The following is a 25985-nucleotide window of genomic DNA, read 5'->3' as shown; positions in this document are numbered from 1 at the left end:
TATTATCCTGTTCACAGGAGGATCTAGGAAATTTTTGTTCAGCAAAGCAATGCCATCTTTTACAGCAGCAGAAAATATTACACTTCTGCAGCAGAAAGGAGGCAATGGACACTTGCATTGCAGCAGTGCCTCTTCCATCCTGCCATGAGCAATGGAGACCTTTGCAATGACATCAGTTACTCAAGGATGAGGAGAGGCCCCCTCGTAACTAAGGAGTGTAAAGATGTAGCTAGAAATTACATTTGACAGAATATGCCAAATAGAGAGAAAACATATCTGTATACAAGAATCATTGGAATACACTGGAGAATGTAGTTCAGTCTTTGAAAAAGATTCTAGAAATAGTAGCAAAACAGTTCCCTTGAAAGTTTAAAGTATACAAAAATGCACAATATATATAAGTTTGTATTCTCTGGTGAAGTCCTGACATGCAGATATTTGCTGGGGTATTCCTACTTTTCAAAGAGCAGAGGAGGCAGTTCAGTTGTTACTGAGCTACAGTACTGCAGGTGTGGTTAAAGTGGGAACTAACTTGGCAGCACTTAATTCCTGTGGTTCTGTGTACTATATTCCTGCCCCTGGGCTGAGCAGAAAGAATATTAAAAAAAAGGTTTTATTTATGCACATACCACTGTTAAACTGAGTTATCACTATTGTAATTTTGAGGAAGGCCTCAGGGTTAAGATATATTGTCAGTGTTGGAGGGAATTTTTCCATTTTCTTGAAAATTGCATCAGGAAACTCCAATAAAATAAATTAATTTTTCCCTTCTTATTGAAAATAATCCCATCCTCAAACAGATTAAACACCAGCTGGATATTATCTGGAGGTCACCAAAGAACTGATGAAGTATGAAAATATCAGAGAAAATCCTAAATTATCTCCCAAACACCATTGATGCCATGATGAAAACCAGTTTCAAGCTGTCTGAATATCTTCTAGGCACATTTTGTCCTCCCTATTCCAGTTAGGAAATGACAAAGCCACAGATGTTGCAGCTTCAGATGGATTATATGCACATATATATATATATATATATATATATATATATATATATATATATATAACATATAAATCAGTATAAGCCTACAAGTCTCCAGAGTCTTCTTCAGCCCCATGATTCTCCATTACACATTAGCATTAATGTTCATTAATGCTCAGGAAAATTTATAAATTAAAAAATTGTACTTTTACCAATCACTTTTCATGCTACCCTACCATGCTCAGCCATCTATGGAATGTCATTAGACAGGGTGGAGTAACAGTTATAAGTGTTTCTTTAATATTGAAACTATGCTTATTTTTAGGGACCTTCAGCAAGATAGATCAGAGATGCTTTTTAATAACAGTGAGACCGAGTAGAGATCTATCAGCCCTCTTTGAAGAGCAAGAGTGGATCAGCCTCTGAGAATGAAACCCATGCTTTTCCAGGTGGAGGGGCTGCATCATTCAGCTTCATCTCACCAAGTTTTTGTGAAAGTAGAAATCTTTCCCTTTGTTAGTAACCTAGACCTGCCTAAATAGCAGTGAAATATCTGCCATATAGCAACTCAATTTGGGAACCAAAAATCAAAGAAATGGGTCATCTGCTTGGGACACATATGCAAATGACCTGTTTAGGTTTCTACATAAAGCCAGAAATGAAGACCAGAAATGGAAGCTGTTGCCCAAATCACAAACCACTTCTTCACCAACATCTTATTTCTGGACAGAATCCTTTTCCTCCACCCTGTCAGTTGATGTGCTTTCCTTTTCTCTATTACATGTCTGTACTCAGACCACAGAGAAGAGGTTGTTGCAGTTTCAAATCACTTGTCCTTCTTCCCTTTTAGAGAATCGTATTTGTTAGTCAGAAAGTGCTGCACCTGGGACTCAAAACCAGAAGAAAATAACTTCTGGCTCATTCAAGCAATGAAGTGTGAAGGGCTATTAATTTATAATCTCATTTTAGCAGAATTCCACATGTGCCCCAGCTCAAGTACATACTGGGCAGAAAACAAAACAGATGTCCATGCTCATTTTTCTCTAAGTGCCCAAACAGGAGTCCTCTCAGTTTTTAGAAGAAATACAATATTTATTTTACAGTGTGTTATCAACATATATTTGTGCTCTCTGCAGGAGAGACATTTCATTCTAGCCTCTGTGAAATGAGTGAAAACACAACCACTTTTTGCTCTTGTGGAGAGCTTCATTCATTAGTTCATATGTTTATGCTGTGATGTCAGGTGGTCTATGCACTGTTTCCAAGATAGTGGAGGAAAATATTAAACCAAATCATGTAAACTTTATTCAGTTCAGAAATAAGAATAGAACAAGTTGAGATTATACTAAACAATGAAAACTGCAGTACTTAAAAATGGGGTCATCAAGACAAGCAAAGTAGAGCAGTTACAAGACGAGCTGCAAGGAGAAGTTAAGGGACCATAGCAGGAGGGTCAGATGCAGCTGCAAGCCAGACAGTTGAGGCTGCAGCAACCAGACACTTGAAACAGCTTCAGAGGAGCTGCTCAGTGCAGCTGGGCTGGAAAAGGTGAAGTGCACTTCGTAGGAATGCCACAGCAGCCCCTTGTGCAACAGAATTCAAGACCTGAAACCCAACTGTCTGAAACCAATAGAATGACCAACTTTGCCAAAAATATGTATTTCAAAGATTTACCCCATGCATAAATTGTGTTCATCATGCAAATAAATACCTTTTTACTAGCACCTTCCTTATGAAGTCCCTTTCCAAGAGCAAGCAATGGGAGGAATGTAGGATTACCTTGCAGCACTTGTGCATAACTGCATGCAGATGCATTGACACTCATCAACACATGACTCAGGGCATCAGAGAGCCTCTCTGGATAGATCATCTGTAACCACCTAAGTACAGACAGTACCATCATGTACATATTTATCAAATTATGAGTCACAAGCATCTTCATGCTGGCCTTCTCATTTTCAGTGCCTCAGAGCACCTGTGTGCTTGCAGTGGTTGCAGTATAGGGGCTGAGCAGTTACCACCAAGCACAGGAGCTGCTCAGCTGCCAGAAGCAGGAGCACTGCTCTGATGGATGCTGCACATGACCAGAAATTTCTTGTTTCAAGGTATAGCTCTGCTACGTTTTGTTCCAGAGACTGCTCTGTTGTCACCAGCTCCAGCACCATGCTCCCCTCAAATACAGTATAAACACTGTATTTACAGTCTTAATGTTTGTAATTGTTAGAAATAAAATTCAGATATAGTCTGAATTCTTGAAGAAGGCAACTCTTTTCAGGCCAGACTATGGTGAGTCTTCTGCCACACTAACAGCAGCTTTCTTGCAGGATGTTACAGTTTAGGACAACTCAGACCACACCTTGCAGGTTATTTTATCAAGCTCCTGGAGGACAAAGGGATTAAAGAATATTCCCCATAGTAGGAAGGCAATTCAGTCTCCCTGTCCAAATCTGTTTTGATCTGGACTGAGACTACTACTAAAAATTATAATGGAACAGTATTACCTAATCCATCTTTAAAAATATTTTATTTTATTCTTCTATAAGGCATGCCTGATTTTTCAAACCCTGACAATCTCCTTCTATTTCTAATGGCCAAGAATTCTGGGAAGAAAAGGAAAAGGAGATTTTGCGTATTTTATAGTTCTTATACTAGCTTTTCTGCTTTCCATTTTCCTCTACCAAACTAACATTGCACATTTTTAGGTACTCTCCAATGATATCCTTGACAGAGCATTAGGTCTCAGTTTCTTCTTCACAATTCTGGCACTGAGTTTGACAGACACCTGCTACCACAGCTTTGTCATTTCTCCTATTTAGTTCCTCACTGCACAGTTTCATGGCTTTTTATTATTTTACCAAGCTCCCAGAATACAGACTATATGCTAAAAATATGTTACCATTTCAATTAACACAGATGCACAAAGTATAATCAATCCTTTCCTAAATCACTGATCTGGCTGGATAATTAATTACCTTTTTCAGTATATTAGTTCCTCATTTCATTCCTCTGGCTCAGGGAATAATCTGAAGAAATACATGAGAATATTAGACATATTCATACTGTTACTTTAAATAATAGATACTACAGTTCAAGAATACAGAAGTAAGAGAATTCTTTGTATTGCTTGGAATGTCAACATTAATAAGCACATATATTCCTTTTATATTACTGGTACAAATATTGTTCATATATAGGCCACAAATAGATAGAATTAAATACACTCTGAAAAAGAGTTCCAAAGTCAATTATTTCTAAGCATTGTATTTTACTTTTAAAGAAATAGAAGTATGATTCACATGTGTAGTCTTAGAGGTGTTCTCTGTTAGATTGTCCCTTTCTAGGGATTTATTCAAAATTACAGATAAACCAACAAATTTCAATAATTTCAGCTTTTAACCAAAAGCAGTATTAATTATGTATCATATACCTCCATGCATTGGTATTTTATTGGGCTTTCCCTTAAAAACAAAAAAGGCAGCTAAGTAAACAAAATAACAAATGTAGCTAATTCCTGATCACAGACCTTACAGATGATGTCTTTCCAGCAAAACTTTTCTACCATCATCATGATGACTGTAGCTTCAGATCCTCTGTTAATCATGATGAACAATGGCAATAAATTCATCAGGATTAAAGATGTAAATGCTCCCAAACAAGCCTAAGACAAAACCAACATATCTGTATACATCTATACCTGTCATGTACCTTGCAGAGTCCACAGGATGGAGCACCCGTTTCTGGGAAAACGCCACTTCTGGACAGATCTGAAGTGCTGTTCATTCACAGCCAGTGCTCCAAGAACATTTTGAAACACAGCCCCACGGCACAGCTCCAGCAGACACCCAGGCTTAGCCTTAGAACTCCCTCTATACCAAGCTCAAAACGTCATTCCTCTACCATGGCATTTCTTTCTACTCTGACATCCTTGTGCATCAGCTTTCTTAAAGCAAAGCAATTCTGGGTCAGCTCAAAGGTCTGTGTCAGGTGACATTTGTGACAGCAGCCTGCACCCGATGCTCAGGGAAGAGAAGAATGAGTGAATGGGTACGGGTGGGTGCCTCCACACACGTGTGTGAGCAGAACATCACTGCTGGGCTGGAGTAACACCCACAGACCACCTGAAACAAATGAAATCACATGGTGCAATCCAACTCAGGCAGTATCAGCTCCACCAGGAATAACAGGAATCCATAATTTCTTTAGAAATTATGATACTCTGAGTAGTTGTTTGTTTTTTTTTAAAGAGAGCAATTCTCCCGTGAACAGAATGACAGTTAACCGACCTCAAGGAAAGGTTAAGCTTGAAAGAAATCACAATGTTTAACAAAAAGATACCTTAAAAACCAATAACTTCTCCCTGGAAGACTCTACTGCATCAATATTGTATTCCTATTTGCTAACTAATATGAACATTTTATAGCAAAAGCTATACAAATAACATACACCTTGTGAGTAGTTTCAAATTACAGACAGTGCATAACAAACTAGTCAGCACTCATCAGTCTGTTTATAAACATAATCCTGACTCAACATCATTGTGATGAAACAAACAGGACTGTTTCAAATGTACCACATAAGCCCAGACAGATAGCTGCAATACAGAGAAAGGTGTTAAATATCTAAATCCATGCTGCAGTTGTTGGTAAAATTCACTAATAACCAGAAATTAAAAATCTTTTACATCTATCACTTATGCATATTATTTCTAAACAGTCAGAAAGTTTCTTCAATCACAAAATATTTTAGATTGTAAATTCTTCACAAGAGTGACCCTCTTGTTACGAATTAGACTATATTAAAAAAGGGAAGATTGTTTATAAATAATACAATGGAGTATAATGGATGTTCAAATTTATATATATGTGTTTCTTTACATGTAGACTTTTGTTGTATTTTCTTTCTTCTTTCATTTCTGAGTTTTGTCAGAATTTTTGTATTTTAAATCTGAAGGGAAGTTATTCTGAAATTCAGTGTTTGATACTAAATATAAACTTTTTCTCCCAATATTTCTGAGGGTGGAAAGATGCAGGATCATATGACCACAACTTGTAAAGTAACTCTTTTAAATTATGTACTAAAGCAATAAATGCTTCATATTAGGATCTATAAAAATAATAACCCTCTCTGATACAGAGTTTAACTCCAATTCATCTGCTACAGTTTTGTGGTCTTAATGCAATTAAAGTTACAAACTGTGTAAACATATCCTTAGTAACAATCCATAAAATTTGCAGCTGTAGACAACAAAAAAATTTCATGGCTGCAGTTACAAGTCTGAACAATTTTTCTCAACAGAAGAGAGGATTCCATTAAAGTGTTCATCCTTGGTCATAAAATGTTCCCTTGATATTATTTCAAATAGTAGTTTGATACTTATTAAGATAATAATTTCTTTCTTTAGAAAATCTCCCATCTCCCTGATTATTTTACTGGGTTGGGTTTGTTTGCTTGTTTGGGTTTGGTGGTATTGTTGTGGTTTTGTTGGTTTTGGGGGTTTTTTGGGAGGAAGGTGGTATTTCAAATCCACTGTATTTTTATGTAAAAAAGACTTTTGAAACTTTTCCTGTTCAGTGACATCTCTGCTCCCAGAACACAGTCAGGCAATTCCAGTCATCCAGGAAATAGGAGAGAGCAGTTTTAAGCAGATAGAAACACATGAAAATAGAAACGACTATAGACTAAATTATTTTTCCCATTCTTAGGCAGGAATAGGAAAATGCTCAGACAGCATAATTATGGTCAGGGTCAGTGAAGTGCAGATTACCAAACCATGCCAGACAATACACCCACCAACCCTTTCCCTTTGGCTGTATGTGTTACAGGCCAGTGCAGGAAAGAAGTGGTTTTAAAAATTGTTCATTTTTCAGCATTTTACAGATACTGAAGGCCTTGTAGCATGTGTTACAGCACCATACAAAAATAACCTTATTTCAAGACAATTCCTTCACTTTGAAATTTTAAAAGTTTGTGCAGCCTTTTGTCTGTGTGAGCAATTTCATCAGCAGGAACACAAACGTATTTAGACCATTCATCCATGCCTGGATGCTGACTGATGCTTCTGCTTAAAGGAAGGACACAAACCACTGCTTCCCTCTGATCCTTCCCTCATTTTCAGTGCCAGGGCCCAAAACCCCAAGCTGCTCCCACAAAAGCCTCCTGGGTACCCACCAAGTTAAATCCAAACTCAAAAATGTGTTTGTAAATCCAAACAGGAGGGTGGATGGGAAAGCAGACTTGTATAATTTAATCCTACTGCAACAAGTGGGAGGAGGGAGAGCAGGGTATACAAACTCTGCAGAAAAGTCAGAAACAAGCGTGGTTTGCCAGGCTGCAAAGAGGCCTGTGCTCCTACACCCTTCCTTCCATGGTTAGGCTCAGAGCAGGACTAAGCTGGCCACTCAGGGCCACCTCCACTGCAGTCATTCTTGACTGGTGGAAGGGGATCAGGTTTGCAGCACAAGCAGAGCTCTTCCCAAGAGTTGCTGTGGGTATCAGCTGGCTCCAACACAGGTCACTGCCTCTGAGGCAATCTGATCTCAAATGCTTTGAGTCTGACATTAAATAATTAGTGTGTCTGTAGGAGCAAATTTTGTATTTCTGTATGCACACGAAACAGATGACAGCAAAACTGAAAAGCAGAAGTGCAGCTTTTTGCACAGTCCCCAGAGAAAGAAAACACACATTCTCAGCAGGTGCTAAAATGTGTTTGCTCGGAAGACTTTTCATGAGAAAATCCTACTAAATTTACTGTTTTCACATCTCTGCCTGCAGTACATGCCTACAGGTATGGCCTGTTTCCTCCAGTGAGCCTAATGACAAACCCAAATCCCATTCAATAAATTTAGAGTTGCATTTTCAAATGCATCTCCTATTACTGTAAGACCAGTTTTGAGTATGCCATTTGGTATCCAAAATGATAAAGGATTACAATTTTAAGATTTCTAGGGCAGTTGATAGGAGTCCTCCAAAACCAACCCATTTGGGGTTGAGCCAAACCCATTGAGCCATTTGACCCACAGTGAGAAGACCAGAACTTCTGAAAATGAGTATTATATAAAAATACTTGGGTCAGAAATGTACCCTCTTCCCATCTGGTAAGACATAGCTACAGGCCACATGTAACTTTCCCTGTACAAGAAGTGTTCCCTAGTTTAAAATAGCATATAAGCATCCTGGGAAAGGAAAAAAAAATCATTGAAATAGATTAGTTGGAAAAAAACAGCGACATATTATTTTAAATAAAAAGCAGAACTGTTTCACCCATTTGTATCAACCAGCAAGTAGCAAACATAGAGAATATCATGAGAAATCATGTTCCATAAACTCATGCTTTCCAAATACCAGCTATGGGACACTGAATAGTAAGTTACATGGGCAGTGTGTCACCAAAATAGAAATTGAGGGGGCAAAAAACTATGTTTAAATTGACGTAGTTTTAAACAATGGAGTTTAAGTGCATTTCTGGCCTGGTATAAAGTACCACAAATTTGCATTCAGATCCATATGATCAAGCACAAAACCCTCATAGGAAGCATGTGACAGTCTACTGCTAATTTTCTGTTTCCCCTCCACTCTTCACTGCTACAGCCCATTGCATATCTTCCTACGGATATTCTGAAAGCAGAAGAAATCAAATACTATCAAACAGCACGTTCTGTTAGGAAAAAAATTGAGCTTGAAACACAAGGACAGATTCCAGTTCAGATTCACACGGTTTGCACTCGGGCTGTCCTCCATTGCAGCTGTAGATGGTACCAGTCTGGGCTATTTTCACTCCACAGTTGTGAAAAAGAGAACTGTGGCAATCATTTCCTAACCTTCATGTGAATGCAGACTGATCAAGCCAAATTCCTGTTACTGACCAGTTATCTCTATACTCACATTACAGTGCTCACATGGCTGGAGCTCTCTCTTTAGTGTTAATCCAGTAACACAGAGCTCAAGCAGTAGATGTATCTTTTAAATATAGTTCTTCATATTTGAATACATACTGTCTTTGAATTAATTATCAAACTGAGATTAAAGACAGCCTGTAGATATGGGCAGGGAGAAGTACTTCTGGGCTAGGTGAAATACTGTGACCTCAGGACAGTAAAATCAGACAGGTATTTTGAAGCGAATTATCAATTATTTTATGTATTACTCAGGAGAGCTTATAGTGTTGCTCTATTGCCAGGATTTTCTGAAAAAAAAAAAGCCAAGCAAAAGCTCACAAACTTGTCTTTTAAAGAGCAAATTGTGCAATATCCTGTGATTCTCCACATTACCCAAAAGTAGGGAAGTCAAAATCAAAGAACACACTTGGCAAAAGAAGGTTGTACATTAAATTATCTCAAATGATTCTTTCCTATAAAAAACAGTTGCATCCTTCACTCCTGAGTACTTCTAAGAAAAAAATTGGCCCAATCACCTCTAATAATGTTGGAGAGAAAATTTTGTTAATAGAGAAGGGGCTAAGAATTGAGTTTCCTAACGTGACTGAGAGAAAAAGTTTTACATGGTCATGTCATGAATAAAAATGAAACCTGGTAATCAAACTGATTGCTTACTGCAAATCAGATTTCTTGGCAGTTTTATATACATTAAAGGCACTAGACTGTATCTATGAGCATTAATGTAATCTGTAAAAAGTAGTTTCCTCTTGAATAGTCATGCAGAGATTGAGATCCTTTGATGCAGCACTGTCTCCTCAAAGCATCAAAAAGAAACATTAAAGAGATTTACTGTAAATAATTTTAATCTATTGCAGTTCTTTTTATTCAGCTTCTCATTGGTAAATGTTTGTGCTATATGACAGAGTTTGAAAATCTGCTCTTTTTTCAACTGTGTGAAACCCTAGAGGCTTAGAAATGAGAGCCAAGGCTTTACCTGTACCTGGCTTGGACTTTCCACACTCTTTCCTGCAGCTAGATTGCCCATCTGTCCTGTGTGCCAGACCTCCTGCCTGGAAAATGTTCCTAGGATTTCTTGCCATGCAGAGGAGGCTAAGGATAGATCCTGCTGTACCACTGAGCCTCACCCCACCTGCAGTCAGGATGTGGCTTCCAGCATCAACCCAGATCAGGAACTCAAACCAGCCCCTGGGTTCCCTACACTAATATGTCACAGAACATAATCTGTAAGTCGCATTAAGAAAATGGCAAAAATTATCTCCATAGAAAGCTGTTAGCAACAAAACTTGCCAATCTTGAAGGAAGAGAGGCACAGCTGATATATTATATTGAAATTTAGTAGCTTAGCAGGGGCCGGACCCGCTCACAGTCACCTGCCCAGCCCCGGTGACTTTGCCGGCTGCAGGGAGAGATGCAGGCGCCTGGTTCCCCTCCTCCTCCCCGCTCCTCTGCACTCCTGGTGAATCTGTGCCAGGTGGGAACATGCTGTGTGGGAGCTTTTCCTTTCCCGAGGTTCCCCAGTAAAAGTAGAGAAAACCATCCTCTTATCCCCATTCTTTTGAAAGTAACGAAAAAAAGGTTCTTACCCTATTATTAAACTAAGGCAGGAGGAAACCCTGATGCTTACAGAGACATAGCAAGGCTGTTCCTACCCAAGATGCAGGCAGCTCACTGTGTTTTATGGCTCTGATATCTCTAAGCCGGGGACTTTTTGCTCAGTCCTAAGCTCAGCCACTTTTTCCTCTATAAAGATGAACTTTGGAGGCAGCCAGTTACTTCTGAGGGGCAGTGTGGGCAGTTGTTCACATCCAGCCTTTATCCTGAAGAGCTGATTCATTTGAATTCTGCACCTTTGGAGGATGACTCCTGTTGCTCCCCTTCTGCATCTTTGGCCTCTCTGCAGCTTAGTTTATAACCTAAGGCTGTTCTAGAGGAGAAACCTACTGTCTTTTTTAAAAGTGTACATCTGCATCATGTTAATATGATTTGATAAGTACAATGTGTTTTGGGGACACACTAAGGTATTTCTTGGTGAGATTCTCATTGCCGCTTGGCGAGGTTTTCACATGGAATTCTTCTCCCCAGATTGCACTGGCTAAAGTTTTTTCTTGTGAAAACTGAAGGAGCAAAATAGACCTCCCTGGTTAGTGCAGGTGTGTCTGGGGAAATAGCCTGCCATGAGGTTTTTGTCTTTGATAGCAGTGTCAGTGGGGTCTTGGCAGGCTGGTGTTTTTCTCTCTGAGCTTTCAGCGTAGGAATCACTTGATGTTTGAATACAGTATTTTCTAGGCCGGGCTGATAGTGTACAAATCGCTTTTTTTGGGCTTTAAGGAATAATAAAATGTCGAATGTCATGTAATAAACAAATCTGGAATTCCACATTGCACTGTATCTGTTTGTGGACTGGCCAACTTTACAATTTTACTCCCTGAAAGTTATTTTGAAAGTCAAATTAATTTTTAATTAGTTTAAATTCACACTGAAAATGTGAAGATGTAGATATGAATAAACTACTGTGTCACTTTTGCTTATATAATCTTTCCACTTATCTGAACACATACTACATATATTGTAGAATATAATGTATTCTATATACTATATATATGAAGAACACATACTATACTATGTAGAATAAGAGATTTGCTCAGTAAGCTCCTGCATTGGTTTTCCTTACACAACAACTGCCTCTTGCCTGGCTGTCGCAGAAATCCCAGGCTGTTTCCCTTTGGGATCTTTGGGAACTGTCATCTGCAATACTACTGTTTTCACCTTGTTTCCTCCTGACTCAACCAAAGCTACAGGTTTAAAGCTGCAGTGCCCAGTGCAGAGGTTTTCTCGCCTGTCCTTGCAGTGCTGTCACCTCCCTGATCCCAGGAAGGGATGGCTGCTGATGTGTCACACTCAGGGCAGTCCCTGAGTGCTCAGGGCTTGGTGACACTTTAACTCACACAGGATTTCTCATCCCAGTCATCTGCCAGCCCCTGTGTTTGTGTAGCTGTACGTGGACTGGGGAAGGAGTCCACTACAAACAATCTAGCAAAAAAGTCACAAAAAAAGGGGTTGTTAACTGCATCAGTTCTTTGGTTTGATTTGGTGCACCGATGTTTGTGGAGGGTGCAGCACAGGGTGAGCAGAATAGGGCATGTGACTTCTTAGCTGCCAAGAAGCTACTCCTAAAAAACTCTTCATTACACAAGACTTGTTCATGAGATTTTATGGTACCTGCTTAGCTCTTTCTGGTCTGCCTCCAAGTCAGCCTATCTGGCCATCTGCCCCAGTGCTGAGAAATCTGATTTGAGTGCGACAACATAGGAAAACCACTGGAGAAAAGCCTTAAAGAAGGGCATGGCTGAGCCTCTCCAAACCTAGATCTCTCCTTTTTTTCCCAGCAGGATTTTGCAGAGCCTGAACTGGCCCATGTTGGGACTGATTCTGTCTCTGGTCAAGTGGACTTGTACAGCCCATATGGACAGGGACACACTACAGTGTCCAGCTGGCAGGGTGGCTCTGCGGACCTGCACCAGGGACAGGGCAAGGAGCAGGTGTTTCTCCATCCCTCCAACCTTACTTATCACCCCAAAATAGTGTCTCTGGGGGCCCAGGCTGGAGGTAGGGGCAGGGCCTGACTGGCTCACTGCAGGAAACCCTGCCTTCCTCTTCAGGAGCCCTGGGAGAGCCTGGAGGCGGTGGTAGGTTTGAGCCACACAGCAAAGATAATGTCATGCTATTTCTGTAGCTGTAACCCCAGCAACTCTCCCTCTTTGACATAATATGCTCATTTGGATAAGGCCAAAGAGGAACTGGGATTTTTCTTACCACGTGGGTGGCATCTTGACCATAGTGATGGTTAACAAGCAACTCTCCTCCCCAGCCACATGGGCTGTTTTAGGTAGATGGGGATTCGTTTGAGGGATGCCTGTGTCACCTCCCTGCTCCCTGGCACATCTGGGGCCAGTGGGGATTGTGCTGCTGTCTGCTGAGACATGGCCTGGAAGCCTGGGCCAGCCTGCCCAGCTGAGGGACAGGGCCCGGGCTGTGGGGCATAATGGTGTCCCAGAACAATGTATCTTGAAGTCTTGGATCAGGCCATTTGCAGAGGTGTTCCCACAATACTGGCTCTCTGGAGCAACACTACTGAAAGCCTTTGACCTACATTGTATTTTCTTATCTAATGGTTTAAGAACTTCCATCCACGCTGACTGGCACTTTCATGATTATGTAGATAAGCACTAACTTTATTTTCCTTTATAGGGCTGCAAAGGATAGGGGATGAATTCCTGGCACTATTACCTAATGCAGGTATGCAGGATTTGCCAGTAAAGTCCTTTGAGAGCATGGCTTACAGAATATACATGCATTTCTATTTCAAATTTTTGATGCTCAAAATGCCATTGTAATTTTGAAAAAGGCCTTCTAAATGTTTGAATAGATTTTCTAAATGCCAATGTCTGTTGCAACACAACCTTCTCTTCAAGTGCTGTGGCTCAGTCTAGGTTGGTGTCTCTCATCCTCTCCCACTATAATTCTCCATTTATGCTCACAAACAGATTTTTAAAAGCAACTTCTTTATCATTTGATAAAGAATGTTGATAAAGATGTTCAGAAATGGAACCTCTATTTTTCTGTCCATTAAATACGTCTAATAAATAATAAATACCTCTGTTATTTTCTGCTGTTTGTTTCCCACCAACTCTTTCCTTCCACATGCTGCTTTATTCTGGGCCATGTTCTGGTTTGTGTCAGAGCTGGGAGGCCATTGAGGCATGGTCAAAACCAGACTTGCTGAAACAAACTCTGTCACAAAGACTGTGAGCATCCTATCCTCATTTGCTCAAAATTTGCTGTGAATTGCAAGGTATGTCCTGTTTCAGGGCTCCAGTTCTCTATATCCTATTGTTAGGATACTTTTTTTGGCTTGACTTTGAATTGCTGAGTAGATAAAGCACTCCTGTAGCATAGAAACAAAGATGACTTGTCTGAAGCATTTCAGTTCTTGTTAAATGATGCCCCTAGATCAGAACAAACATCTTCACACAGAGCCAGTTGTAGAGAAATAATTAAGCAAAATTCAGGCTTTGGCTGCTATCACTCACAAGGTAGGTGTATTTTCTCGCCGGAAGGGTTTTCTATGACTTCTCTGATGACCGCCTTTTCTTATTTCCACTGGAATTAATGCTCCCTAGTTTAATAACTTCCATTACATGGTTTGTATGATGATTTTGGGTTTGCGCGGCCGGGCCCGAGCCGCCCTCAGCCCCCCGAGACACCCTCAGCCCTCCGAGCCGCCCTCAGCCCCCGAGCCGCCCTCAGCCCCCTGAGCCCCCCGAGCCCCCCGAGCCCGCGCGTCCCGGCGGGAGGCCCGGCTCGGCTCGGCTCGGCTCGGCTCGGCTCAGTCCGGCTCGGCTCGGCCCGGCTCAGCTCAGCTCGGCTCGGCTCGGCTCGGCTCAGCTCGGCCCGCGCCGCCGCTCCCAAAGGCTCCTCCCGCCTCCGCGGCCACCTGTGCGCCCCGGGCGGGGCGGGGCCGGGCCGAGCGCCGGGTCCCTCCCCTGCCGGTGCCTGCGGCCGGACGGGACGGGGAGAGGCTCCAGCGGCGCGGCGCGACCGCGGCGGGACCCGGTGGAGAGAGAGCCCAGCCCAGCCCAGCCCGGGGAAGCGTCGGCACGGCAGGTGCCCAGCCGAGGGCAGCGCGTCCCGGCGGGGCAGCGCTCACGGGCATGGACAAGCTCAACAGGCTGACGGTGCCGGCGGGGGAGAAGTTCAGGTAGGGGCTGCTCCGCTGCCGGTGCCCTCCGGGAACTGCTGGACGAGCGGAGTGCGGGGGGATTGGGAGAGCCGAGGCACGGGGAAGTTGGCAGAAGTTTTAGAGCCAAACGGAGTTTTTCCCGGTTTTACCCAATGCCAGGGCGCTGCAGGGAGTGCGGAAAGTAAACACGGGTCTGGAGTGGATAACGCTGATTTCAAAGCAAACTGTGTGTCGGTTTCATCTGCAGAGCAAAGAGGAATATTTTCAAAGTGTCTATTTTTAAAGCTGTGAGGAAATAGTGTGACTCATTATGATGTATGAGTCTTATGCAAATTAGAAAAGCTTAATTAATTGCTTGATGCTTTAATGTCCTACGAAGATGGCTTTTGCAGTTAAGTTCTGTAATATTTCCTAATCTTCGAAAGAACTGGTGGAATAGAGGGAACTGGAAAACGGGAAATGTTCCTAAGTGAAGGAGAACAATGTTAAATACAGGGTTGGAGAGGAAAAAAGCAGAAGCTGGCCATTACTGAAGTATTTTTAGTGTGTCTCGATTCATGTGCTGGTACAGTTGGCACCTCAAGGCTCTTTCATCATTACTTCTTGAATTTCTGAATAGTTAAAAGAAGTTCTGTTTCAAGTTAAAGTAATATGAAAATCTTTCCCTCCTCTGAAAAAAATAAGAATGAAATACTGAAAAATATATTTTCCTAAAATAAGTCCTACTTAAGCACTCAATACTAACTTCTAGACCTTCTCAAGTCTCTCTCCCTCTCCCCAGAAACCTTAATGCAAACTGGGATAATCCCTTGTAAAGCTAATTTTGATGGAATGCAGTTTATTGATAGCTACTCTTTCCATATTGTTTAAGTACTGTTGTGGGGGGTGTGTACTTGCAGAGCTGCAGTGACTCCTATGCAGGCAGACCTGATGAAAGCCAGGTCTAAACCTAAACATCCTAAGCCCAGGCAAAAGCTCTGTGGATGCTCAATGGACAGGGGAAGAACACAGGGAATTTCCTCATGGTCTGCAATTTACCACCTGAAGTAGTCTAAACTGGTTTAAATGGTGTCAGGGATGAATGTTGGTCTGAACTGTCTTTAAATAACAAGTTGAGAAACAAGATGGAAAGTTTGATTCCATCCATTACAGGTACATAAAAAAAATAAAGTACACACCCTCTGCTGTCATAAAATTGTGGCTGGGATTCATCTTCCACACTTTTTGCTAGCAATTAAAGCAGGGTTGCCTTCAAATATCTAAAGTGGGTCGTTGTGTGAGGGTTATAACAGCCCACAACGTTTTGGGTTGTGGTGAATCAGTTGGTGCAGCGATCCAAAAGCTCTGAACCTGAAAGGCAGCACCACACCTCTGCTGCATCTTCACATAGGTGGCACTCTCCATCTCGTCTGAGGTTTTAATATTGCTGTGAAATAGGGAAGAAAAAGAAGTAGCTCTGCTTTCCTGTATTAACCTGAAGAGTTTCAAGTTTCTTTTTCTCTGCTCCTCATGGCCAGTTCAGCCTATTTGTGCAGGGACTGTAGGAGCACCCCTTTCTCAAGCCTGTGAGTGTTCTCACCACACACAGTGGACACACATGCATCGACTGGAGCATGTTGAAATACTCCTTAGAAACCTGGATATGTGACTACAAAATCTTACTGTGCTGTCAGAATTATAAACCCTGAAGCAGAACTTTCCATGAGTAGATATTCATGGGATAAATTTGAGAGATATGCATATACAGGAGGAGATTGGCATAACGTGGCAGCAGCCTTTTCCTCCTTTGAAACACCTGGACACCCCCTCGTGCTCTGTGACTGGTGACAGTGCAGTTGGCTTCCTAATACCACATCTGGCTGCATGGAACACACATAGGTGGTTCAGACTTTGTACTGAATGTTACATGATCTAAATGGTTATGTCACAAACATACTTTTCTGCATAGGCTAAGATGCTATGCCAAGAAATGTTTCTGCCAAACATAGTTTCAATGTATGTGATTATAGTTTTCAGTTTTAAAGACAACTTTCTTAAAATTTCTGCTTTGTAGCAGCAAAAGTTTAAAAAGCACTACTGTTGAGTCAGTGTCTGAGAGAGGATCTTTTGATTTTTTAAAATGTAGACCTAAAAAACTAGATATTATGTGGTTTTGCTAAGCTCAACTATTTTCCTTGGGTATAATTGAGCCTGCCAGACCTAGCTTTTTGTTGCATTAGCAAATCTTATGTCAGATCTGAATTCTTAACCTGTTCCATTAGTTAAGTTTATTGCAACAATAAGAACTGTAAGTGTTCTGCCTAACATATTGTGGTATGTACATTGTTTGCAGTTAAGCCACTCAACTAACTTTAGTAATAGTTGGACAGGAATGCTGGAACTTCATGGAATTCCACTGTTAATTTCTATATAAAATTTCTTATAAGGCATGGACAGTATTATACAAATGTTCCCTCAGAGTACATTGTGTGTTCTAACTGCTTCTATATAGCCAGGAAAAATTAATTCAAAGGCTTGTTTTTATTTATAGTGAGAGAAACTAATCTGTGGTGCATACAAGTAATTTGGTACTTTGAATTGTTTCCCAAAGAGTGGAGTGAATACATGAGCAATGGCTATGCTGCCATGGCAAGCTCTTGTGTGCCTGGATTTCAGACTGAACTTCAGGGAAAAATACTGTGCTGCAAACATACAGAAATACTGCACTCATGATCAGGGACAGTAGGCAGCATGGGTAATGGGAAGTTAGCAGCTCAAAAGAAAACTCTGCACTAACCTTGCAGACTCTTTTGTGGTTTAACTTCCCTAGATTATAAGCCTATGATTCCTGGTATTTAAATAATATCTAGCTACTATATGTGACTGTCACAGCATCTCTTCAGACTTGCTGCATTTTTTTATGATGACCACAAACCTTAATGATGACTCTATGCCCGTGGCTGGCTTTGCTGTGTAACACCAAGTCCTTTTCAAAGGCATCATCACCACCGTGGTGATGGGACAAATCAGTGTGCCACATGCTTTCACTTGCCTAAGGTCATGCAGCCAGCAAGTTCCAGTTTGCAAACAGCCTTTTCCAAGAGCACGGAGTCATGTTAATTTCATCTGACTTCATTAATTTGCAGCAGTCTGTCTCTGCCCCCAGCAAAAACAAAGGCTTAAAATCCCTATCTTCAATCATAATGCCCATTTGATAGGAAGTGGAAATAAACTGGCAATTTACTTTTCTCAGGTTGAATAAGTGTCTGGGGCTTTTGCAGGATTTTGCATTGGTCCCCCTTTTAAACAGAAGGGTTTAAGTCCTAATTCTATGAAAATCAAGAGGAGTTTCCTTAAGGCCTGAATGTCTGTTGTCGATCAAACTTGGAGGTGTTCATGGTCTTCACTAACTTTCTCCTGGTAGCTTGGCTGTAACTGCTAGGCCTTTTTCTTCAACAGAGGATCTTCTGACAATGTGCCTTCTTAAAAGTGTATAGTAAACAATTAATTCATTTGGGATTTAAATATTTAGCTGTTTACTGACACCTCCTATGTATAGCATGCTTTACCATTGGGAGCATTTACTTTTGGAGAAAATGTTTGGGGAATATGTGAATACTAGTTTTATGCTGTAAGAAAATATTTCATTATAGGTAGTTGTACTCATTCCTCTTAGTGACAGCAAGCAGACTTCATCTGTTTTCTCAAGGAAAATTTTAACTTCGTTTATTGCCCTCAAGGACTTGAACAGGACAAAAGAACAAAAACAAATTCAAGCAAGAAATAAACTGGAGTTTCAAAATAACCTAGAGAATGTTCCCCATGACAGAATTAGGCATTGAAGCCAACATCCAACTTCAACATCTCTACCTCTTATTGGTTACATAGTCCAGAGGAAAGGCCATGCAAATGATAGAATCATTCAGTGGTTTGGATTGAAAGGGACCATCCTGTTCCCATCCTTCTGCCATGGGCAGGGAAACCTTCCACTAGATCAGGCTGCTCAAAGCAACATGCCTTGAACACTTCAGGGATGGGAGAGCCACAGGCTCTCAAGCCAACCTGTTCCAGTGCCTCACCACCTTCACAGTAAAGGATTTCTTCTAATATCCAAACTGCTTTCAGTTTGATGCCATTTCCTCTTGTCCTGTTACTACATACTCTTGTACAAATCACTTCCTCTCCAGCTTTCTTGTAGACCCCCTTCAGTTACTAAAAGCCTGCAATAAGATCACCCTGAGCTTTGCCTTTTCCAGGCTGAACAGTCCCAGTTCTCTCAGTCTAATCTGCCCTAAGACATACCAATTGTGAAGGTCCCATTGCTGCCCACAGCCACCTCCTGTCTCAGCTTCCAGTGTCTCCTGACAACCTTCCACTGCACAGTATCACTCTGTGGTGACAGCAGCTTTTGTGGCACACCCATCTTTTAGCCCACCAAAATGTAGGCTGAACGTAAGGTCACGTGAAATCACAGTTCAGTGATTTGCAGTCTTCAAACTTGAGTTTCACAGGCACAGGGAAAAAAGGTCACTGGCTACATTTGCTGTGCTGATGAGCACAAACAAAAGTTTTTCTGTAGGTTAGTTACACCCTGTTTGTCATACAGAGCACAGGATTTTGATTAAAAGATAAAGTTTTATAATCTCTATTTCCTCTAGTTTTCTGTCAGCTTAAATAGTTCATTAATCTCTCTCTCTCATCTCTAGACTTTGGAATGAAATGAGATAGGAAATGCAGACTTCCCCAAATACCACTGTAAAAATCCATTCTTTCACTCAGTGTGACTTCTCCAGTCAAATCCTCTTGCTTCTCCCTCTGACCTTCCTTCAGCACAGCATAGCATCCATCCCATCTATATTTGTCCTTCTTTATTCCCTTCTCTCTGCACAACTGCTTCATTCTGTCAATCCCTTTAAAGCTTCTTTTCTTCTTTCCTGCTAGGTCATCCAAACTGGACCAATCCCCAGGCTAAAAAACCAACCAACCAAAACAACCAAACCTGAAACATGCTAATTTTTACAAGACAAAAAACAAACAAACAAAAAAAAACCCCAAACAAACAAAAAAATCTGTAAACTGAAGGGAGGGAAAAAACCAAACTAAACCACCACATAGGATTTATTTTCACATACAATTTCCTGCCAGTAATGTTGTTTATAGAAAAGTATGTTTCCATGTGGCTGTGGTGTATATGTGTTTTAAACAAAAATATGATAATGTGGACAAAATGATGCAGTATAATACTGAAATTATCAAGAGATGCCTCTTTAGTCTTTGCAGGTAGACAGCAGTGTAAGGGTGCAATCTGTTCACAAGATCAGCTATGCTTGCATAGCACCTATAGCTTCATTCTACTTGTCCTGGCAAAATTATGAAGTCATTGTCACAGCTTATTCTACCACTGCTTCATATGCACACTGTTCCAAATAAAATAAGGGCTTGTAGTGACACTGTAGTTCTGCCAAAATAACTGTCCAGAGTTAGGAGCATTTGTCAACCACAGCAATCATAAATGACACTGTCCTTTGGCCTCCAACTGTCAGTTATGCAGCAGAAGTGAATAATTTATATTTGATCTAATGACATAGGATTTTGGGGGGTTTTTTAGTAAAATAATAAATTATTAAGAGCCAAGCAAATAACCCAATAAATTAATTTTATGGCCATGGGAGAAAACCAACATTGTGGCAAAACTATTTTTTACCATTAGTTTATAAATGTACCCCATACAGCTGTGTAGAGTGCTAGATATTAAATCATAATATGATATTGCAGGTACCCAGTGATATGTTGATTCCAGAACAAAACAGTTTTGTGTTTTACAGAATCCTGCAAAACCTACATGCTGCACAGGACATTAATATGTGATAGATGCTTTGCTTTTGGAAGGCAAATATGACAATCATAAATCATTGTAGAAAAGCCCCCCTGGAAGACCATATTAGTTTATATGCTCAGCAGACAAAAGAATTGAAAAATTGATGGTAAACAGTGGCTAAAAGGGACACTATTTTCCCATTTGGCTCTAGGGCATCATCTTAGATTTTTGGTAAACTGCAAGAGGATGTAATGTAAATATGTTTGGTTTGTGCCAGCCATAATAAATTACTGAGGAGTAACAGAAGCTTGAAAATTCTGTTAACATCTTTATCCTAATTGGTTAGTATATCCATTTTGAACAAGTTTATTTTCCAGACATAAGCAAAGCCCAGTGTGCAATGCTACAAGTTTATGACCTCAAAATAAATTACTACACAGCAAATACTTTAGAAAGATTTGAAATAATGCATCCTGAGGCAATAATGTTAAAAATGAGTATATGTTTTTCAAGCTTAATTCAAGGAGAAACTGGGTGAAGTAAGCTGTTAATACAAGAACCATGTGGCTAAAAGTTTCCTTCCTATCTTAAAATGTGGATGCTGTAGGCATCTCTGCAAGAAGCACAGAGGCAACAAAGTGCTACTGAAGCTGTGACTACATGGCTCAGTTGAAGTCTGAGCTGCTGCCAAAAGGGCAGGTCCCTTTCTTCCACCCTCCCAATGCCCTGCTCACCCTGCCCCTCTCTCCCCTCTCACTGGCACTGAGGTTCCAATGACCACCTGACAGAGCTGCATCTGATCCTGCTCATATCTAAATTGGCAAAAGAAAAAAGAAGTTAGTTTCCCAGCTGGAAGTCCCGTGATTCATCAAAGCAGGGGAAGCACCAAGGGCAGAGAAGAGTGGAATCTCCCCTTTCAATGGCAGCCCATGTGGGCTCCATTAAAGTGACATAGGGACCAGCTAGGGAATTTCTCCAGTTTTAACAAAATTTGATTGGCTTCAGAACAAAATAAACAAAAGTGATCCATGAGTAGCCTCCATTAGGTGCTGTCAGTGCCACCCCATGCCTATGATGGGTATAATGCTTCTGTAGCTTGAGCAAGAACTCTTTCTGCCCAAGTACAGCAATGTTTGTCAGTGATAATATTCTGGGTCCATACTAGATCCTGTCTTTATTCATTTCTCTTCATGTTGAAATATAAAAGTCACTTAATTCTTTTAAATTTCTGCCCTTGATCTCCTTCAGTGACCAGGCTGTAGGGTGCTAATCCTTCAGGAAGGTACAGCACTCACTTAGTTTTAACTGGAACTGTATTTTAGAGTAGCCTAATGTGTTGAGCTTCCTCCTGGTGCTTGAAAACCTTCCAGAAAAGTGGAATAAGTCTTGTGAATGTGGCTTCAGGGGGGAGGGGGGGTGGTGTTTTTGTTTTGTTATGCATTAACTTATATTCAGAGAGCTGGTCCAAAAAAAGAGATTAGTAAACCAAGAAAAAGACTAAAAACAGAGAAGGTCAGTTACAGAACAGGAAACATACTTTACTTTTTTATGTCAATAAGTGACTGTAATAGTTACTTCCATATCATAGTACCTAATTATTTTCTGTATTTGTTATGGTGTCACTGTTACTCCGTTGGGATAAAAGGGAGAGCAGCCTGCCTAACAGGGAGAAGGTGTCCAAAGCTTGAAGTCTTTGTTTCCAGGCAAATTCAAATGCTTAGCTCTGGAAACCTAGAATGGGCTCTTTCAATATACAGAACTCCCAATCACCCCAAAGTACTTACACTGTTTACTTTCACATTAGGCATGATTTCTGTTAAGGATGCATTATCCCTTTACATGCTGCATTTTTTATTTACTCAGTGAATATTGGTACTTACCAGTACAAGGAGGACTGACAGCTTTTTTGTGAAGATTGCACAGAGGACAAATGAAGATGAAAAATATAATCCTTATTTAGTCTTTCTGTCCTTCTGTGTGTACCTTGTAAACACACACCTGCTCTAACTATGGGGGTTGTTTTTAGGTAAAATAGTGGATGATTCAAAAGTCAGAAGAATAGGATGATTCTGAGACTTGAAAAAATCAACAGTCTTGTCAAAATGAATATAAACTCTTGTCATTTCCCCTGTGCATCTCCCAAACACGGGTGAGAACAATTCCTTGTTCCTCCTTCCTCTCAGATAGGTAGCTGTAATTGGCTTCTCCAGATAAGCAAACCTCTTTGAACTTTTCTTCACAAAGCTATCTTTGAGATAGCTTTACAGATGAAGATCAAAGGCTCAGTGCCTTGAATGGATGGTTTGGTGCCACAGGTTACCAGCTCCAGCTCCAAGCTTCCTCTTCTCCCACCAAGAAAGCCATTGCAGGGGGTGGATAAAACCCAAGTGGATGAAGTGGTTTGTCTGACTGCACCTCAAGGATTCAGCTGTCTCACACATTTTTATGCATTTTACACATACCACAGCCATTGAAAACACCAGCTCTGACCCAGGTGGCTGCTTCCACCTGGCATTTCTTTGCAAAGGCAAAGGTGTATTCCAGGATACAAAGGTGTGTGCATGTATTGTCTAGAGCACCTGAAGGAGGTCTAATGAGGAATTAGATGCTTTCTATACTTGTATTTCTTTTTGCTTTCTAGTGAGGAATTAGACATGAAGTGGAAGAGAGTAGAATTGTTTTATAACATTTAATTGCATTGTCTTTGAGGCACAAAACTGACAGGTAATATGAAAATACATCTTAGAAAGACACCCATTTCACCAAAATCCACATTCCTCCACAAAGACCATAACAGAAGCATTACTTTCATGGAAGCTTGGCATAGGAAAGATAGTACTTTTCAAGTTTGTTCATTCAGTTTGAGAAGATATTTCAACATAAGAGCTTCATGCTTTTCAAAATATCAGGTGGTGCTTTTATAAATCCCCTTCTAGGTAATCAGGTTCTACCCCCAAAAATAAGCAAGAGTCTTCCCCTTTGTCCAGAAACAATAACTTACTTTGTTGATTTGGTCACCTGCATAGCTGTTTATAAAACTGAAGGATAATAGAAACACAAAGCAAAGAGCAGGTGGGGAGAAGGTGTTGGAATAATTGTGCTGTGAGAAGCCATAAAGGAGTGGTCTGGACATGCTGCTCAATCTTTATTTCATATTTTAATGTTTTTTTGTTTTCATTAATAGAGGTAGCTGTAACAATTTTTAGTTTTCTGCTCTGAGTTTTGGTTTTGATCTTCTAATAACTTAGCTTTTACTCTCCAAATTTCATTATGCTCATCCTTGCTTTCTGTTTTGTGGTTCTCGTAAAATTTCATAGCTGAGGCAAGTGGGTATTTTTGGAGATTTTTTGCTTTAAGTCTAAATTTGCACTTACTAAATCCCGTTCTAGGTTTCTAATGCTAATTATGTAAATTTGCCTGAAAAAGAGAGCTGACAAACCAACAAAAACTCTAGAAAACAACAATTTTTTTGTTGTAATGTGATCTTTCTTAAGCCAAAAGTGACTGCTGCACCTACCCAAAATCTTACTTCAAGTAAGAAAATATGACTTTCTAGGCACAGAACTACAGATTGTCCTGCCAGTGAGAAACGATGTACCCAAAAAGCTAGAAGAGCTGCAATTGACATGCACATTGTCTGATTTACAGTGTGTTTGTTTTGAAAATTATTTTTACTATTTTGCAACCAATTCAGCTTCATCAGTTAAAGACCTAAATGATGTGAGGAGGAGAAGGAACATACAGGTCCTTTAATGCTGAGTGTGTTAATATTGTTTGTAAAGCTGCCCTAGCAAGCCTGCCAATATATCATGTTCAAAATTCTGCTCTTCTTTAACTAAAGAAACTGGTTTGTAAGTACTGATGGGTATTTTTCAAGAGGCAAAACAGGTAGTTCAGACAGTCCTGTAAACACCAGAAATGTAAGAAGGTATAATTTTCATCCCCCAGATAAACAGAAATAGGTATTCTTATAATATAGAAAATTTCCTGTAAATAATTTTAAATTAGTTTTTGTTTTGCTACCACTCCTCAGTGATGCTGCAGTCAGCCTTGCTTCCAAAAACTCTGTCAGGATCCCTCTCAGCTACAGGTGCTCACAGCCAGACACTCTGAAGCAATTGTGTCCCTCTGCCCATTCCAGAGACCCTGCAGAATTCTCTTGCCACGGGCTGTCACTGCCCAGGTGACCCAGGCACAGATAACAGCCTGACAGCCAGGTGAGCACTGAGGGTGCAAAGGGTTCACTGGGCACAAGTGGGTGAATTGTGCTGCCCGTGCACATGGGAGATCCCTCCCTGTTTCCAGGAGCAGGGATGGTCATGACCACTGGGGAGCCACTCATGCTGGCTGCTCTGAGCCTTAACACACTTATCTACAGGATACATATTGGTAAATGTCTTCACAGGTTTATAATACTCATAAATACAATTTCTCAAAATCTAGTGTAAATGGTGGGGGAATTCCATCTTGCACAAATCTGTCTGAAGTTAAGACAGACTTCTTTCGCAAGTCTCTGTACCTCATCTCACATCCAAGTTGAAAACTTGTTACACACTTTATTCTTCTTCATTTTTCTCTTTAAAAGCTATTTCAACTTGGGAAAGCTTTTGTAGAATAGTGTGTATGCAAAAGAGCCAAAGGCTCCCAGTTGATGTTTGAAGGTGGGGATGTCACAGGCCAGGTTTGCCCATCATCCTCACTTCATCATCACTTATTCCTCATAAGATGACTGTGACCAGATCAAAGAGAGGGTGGGTTTGTTTCATTTGGTTTTATTTTGAGGCAGCTCTGCCAGTCCTTGAGTGCAGCAAGGTATTTTTTCACACATCAAATCCTTCTTTCAGGATGTATGGTATTTACAATGGTAAAACTTTCCACCTTCCTTCACATATGTATCACAGCGAGTGACCCCTTTGTCAGTAGATCTGATAATTCTGAATTACTGGAGTTTTTAGCTACAAAAATAGCAACACACAGCTAAAAAGTGTTTTGCTTTAGGTTTCTGTCTTTTTTTCCTTCCAACATGAGGAATTTCTAATGTATTTGTAACAAACCTAAAATTTTTTAGAAGTACCTACAGCCAAGACTTCCAAACTTATTATCTGCAGAACTTTGAAAATCTATTGTGTACCATGAGATCCTGATCAAAGGGTCCCATACAAGTTACAATTAAAAGGGATATAAAAATATCTATTGCTGAAATGTGTTTTCAAAGATTAGCAGTAACACAGACTGTACCTTTATCTGCAAACCTGATTTTGCATAAAAACATTCCAAACAGGTTTAATGAAGAGTTGGAGCTTGTAGTTAAAGAAACAACTTTAAGTTTTACGTCTTGATTATCTTTAATTATGTGCAACGCAAAGTAAGACAAGCATTACTCATTATTTTTATTTACAGTACTAGCTGATGGAGGTCCTTGAGTATTTCTAGTATCTGCTCACCCCAAGAGAACACTGGAGGATAAACATTAGCTGGTAATGAGCGCCTGACTCAGCCGTGTTGTGAAGGAGGAGGTTGTAGTTATTACCTGACCAAGGGCTGCCTGCTCTGGGCCATTGGAGCCCTCAG

General features: G+C 40.6%; 2 protein-coding genes across 6 annotated transcripts in view; one reads left to right on the top strand and one right to left on the bottom strand.

Moving 5' to 3' along the window:
• DNTT (DNA nucleotidylexotransferase) overlaps positions 1-5031 on the bottom strand; it is a gene marked incomplete at its 5' end in the record, with an annotated part of 141760 nt that extends 136729 nt beyond the window's left edge. The window contains 3 exons of the mRNA XM_079312924.1: positions 3955-4005; positions 4506-4572; positions 4677-5031. The remainder of the gene's footprint in view (positions 1-3954; positions 4006-4505; positions 4573-4676) is intronic.
• BLNK (B cell linker) overlaps positions 1-25985 on the top strand; it is a 92653-nt gene that overhangs the window by 34599 nt on the left and 32069 nt on the right. The window contains exon 1 of one of the 5 annotated variants that reach the window (XM_079312922.1): positions 14359-14635. The exons of 3 other annotated variants lie outside the window; for them this stretch is intronic. In XM_079312922.1, coding sequence (XP_079169048.1) covers positions 14589-14635 — 47 coding nt within the window. In that variant the 5' untranslated portion in view covers positions 14359-14588. Of the gene's footprint in view, positions 1-14358; positions 14636-25985 lie in introns of those variants that run through there. One more of the 5 variants, XM_079312920.1, reaches the window with a different exon arrangement.

The sequence above is a fragment of the Erithacus rubecula genome (assembly GCF_903797595.1).
Source record: "Erithacus rubecula genome assembly, chromosome: 9".
Lineage (NCBI taxonomy): Eukaryota > Metazoa > Chordata > Aves > Passeriformes > Muscicapidae > Erithacus > Erithacus rubecula.
The sequence above is the reverse complement of the archived record's forward strand: the minus strand, read 5'-3'. Positions and strand labels throughout refer to the sequence as shown.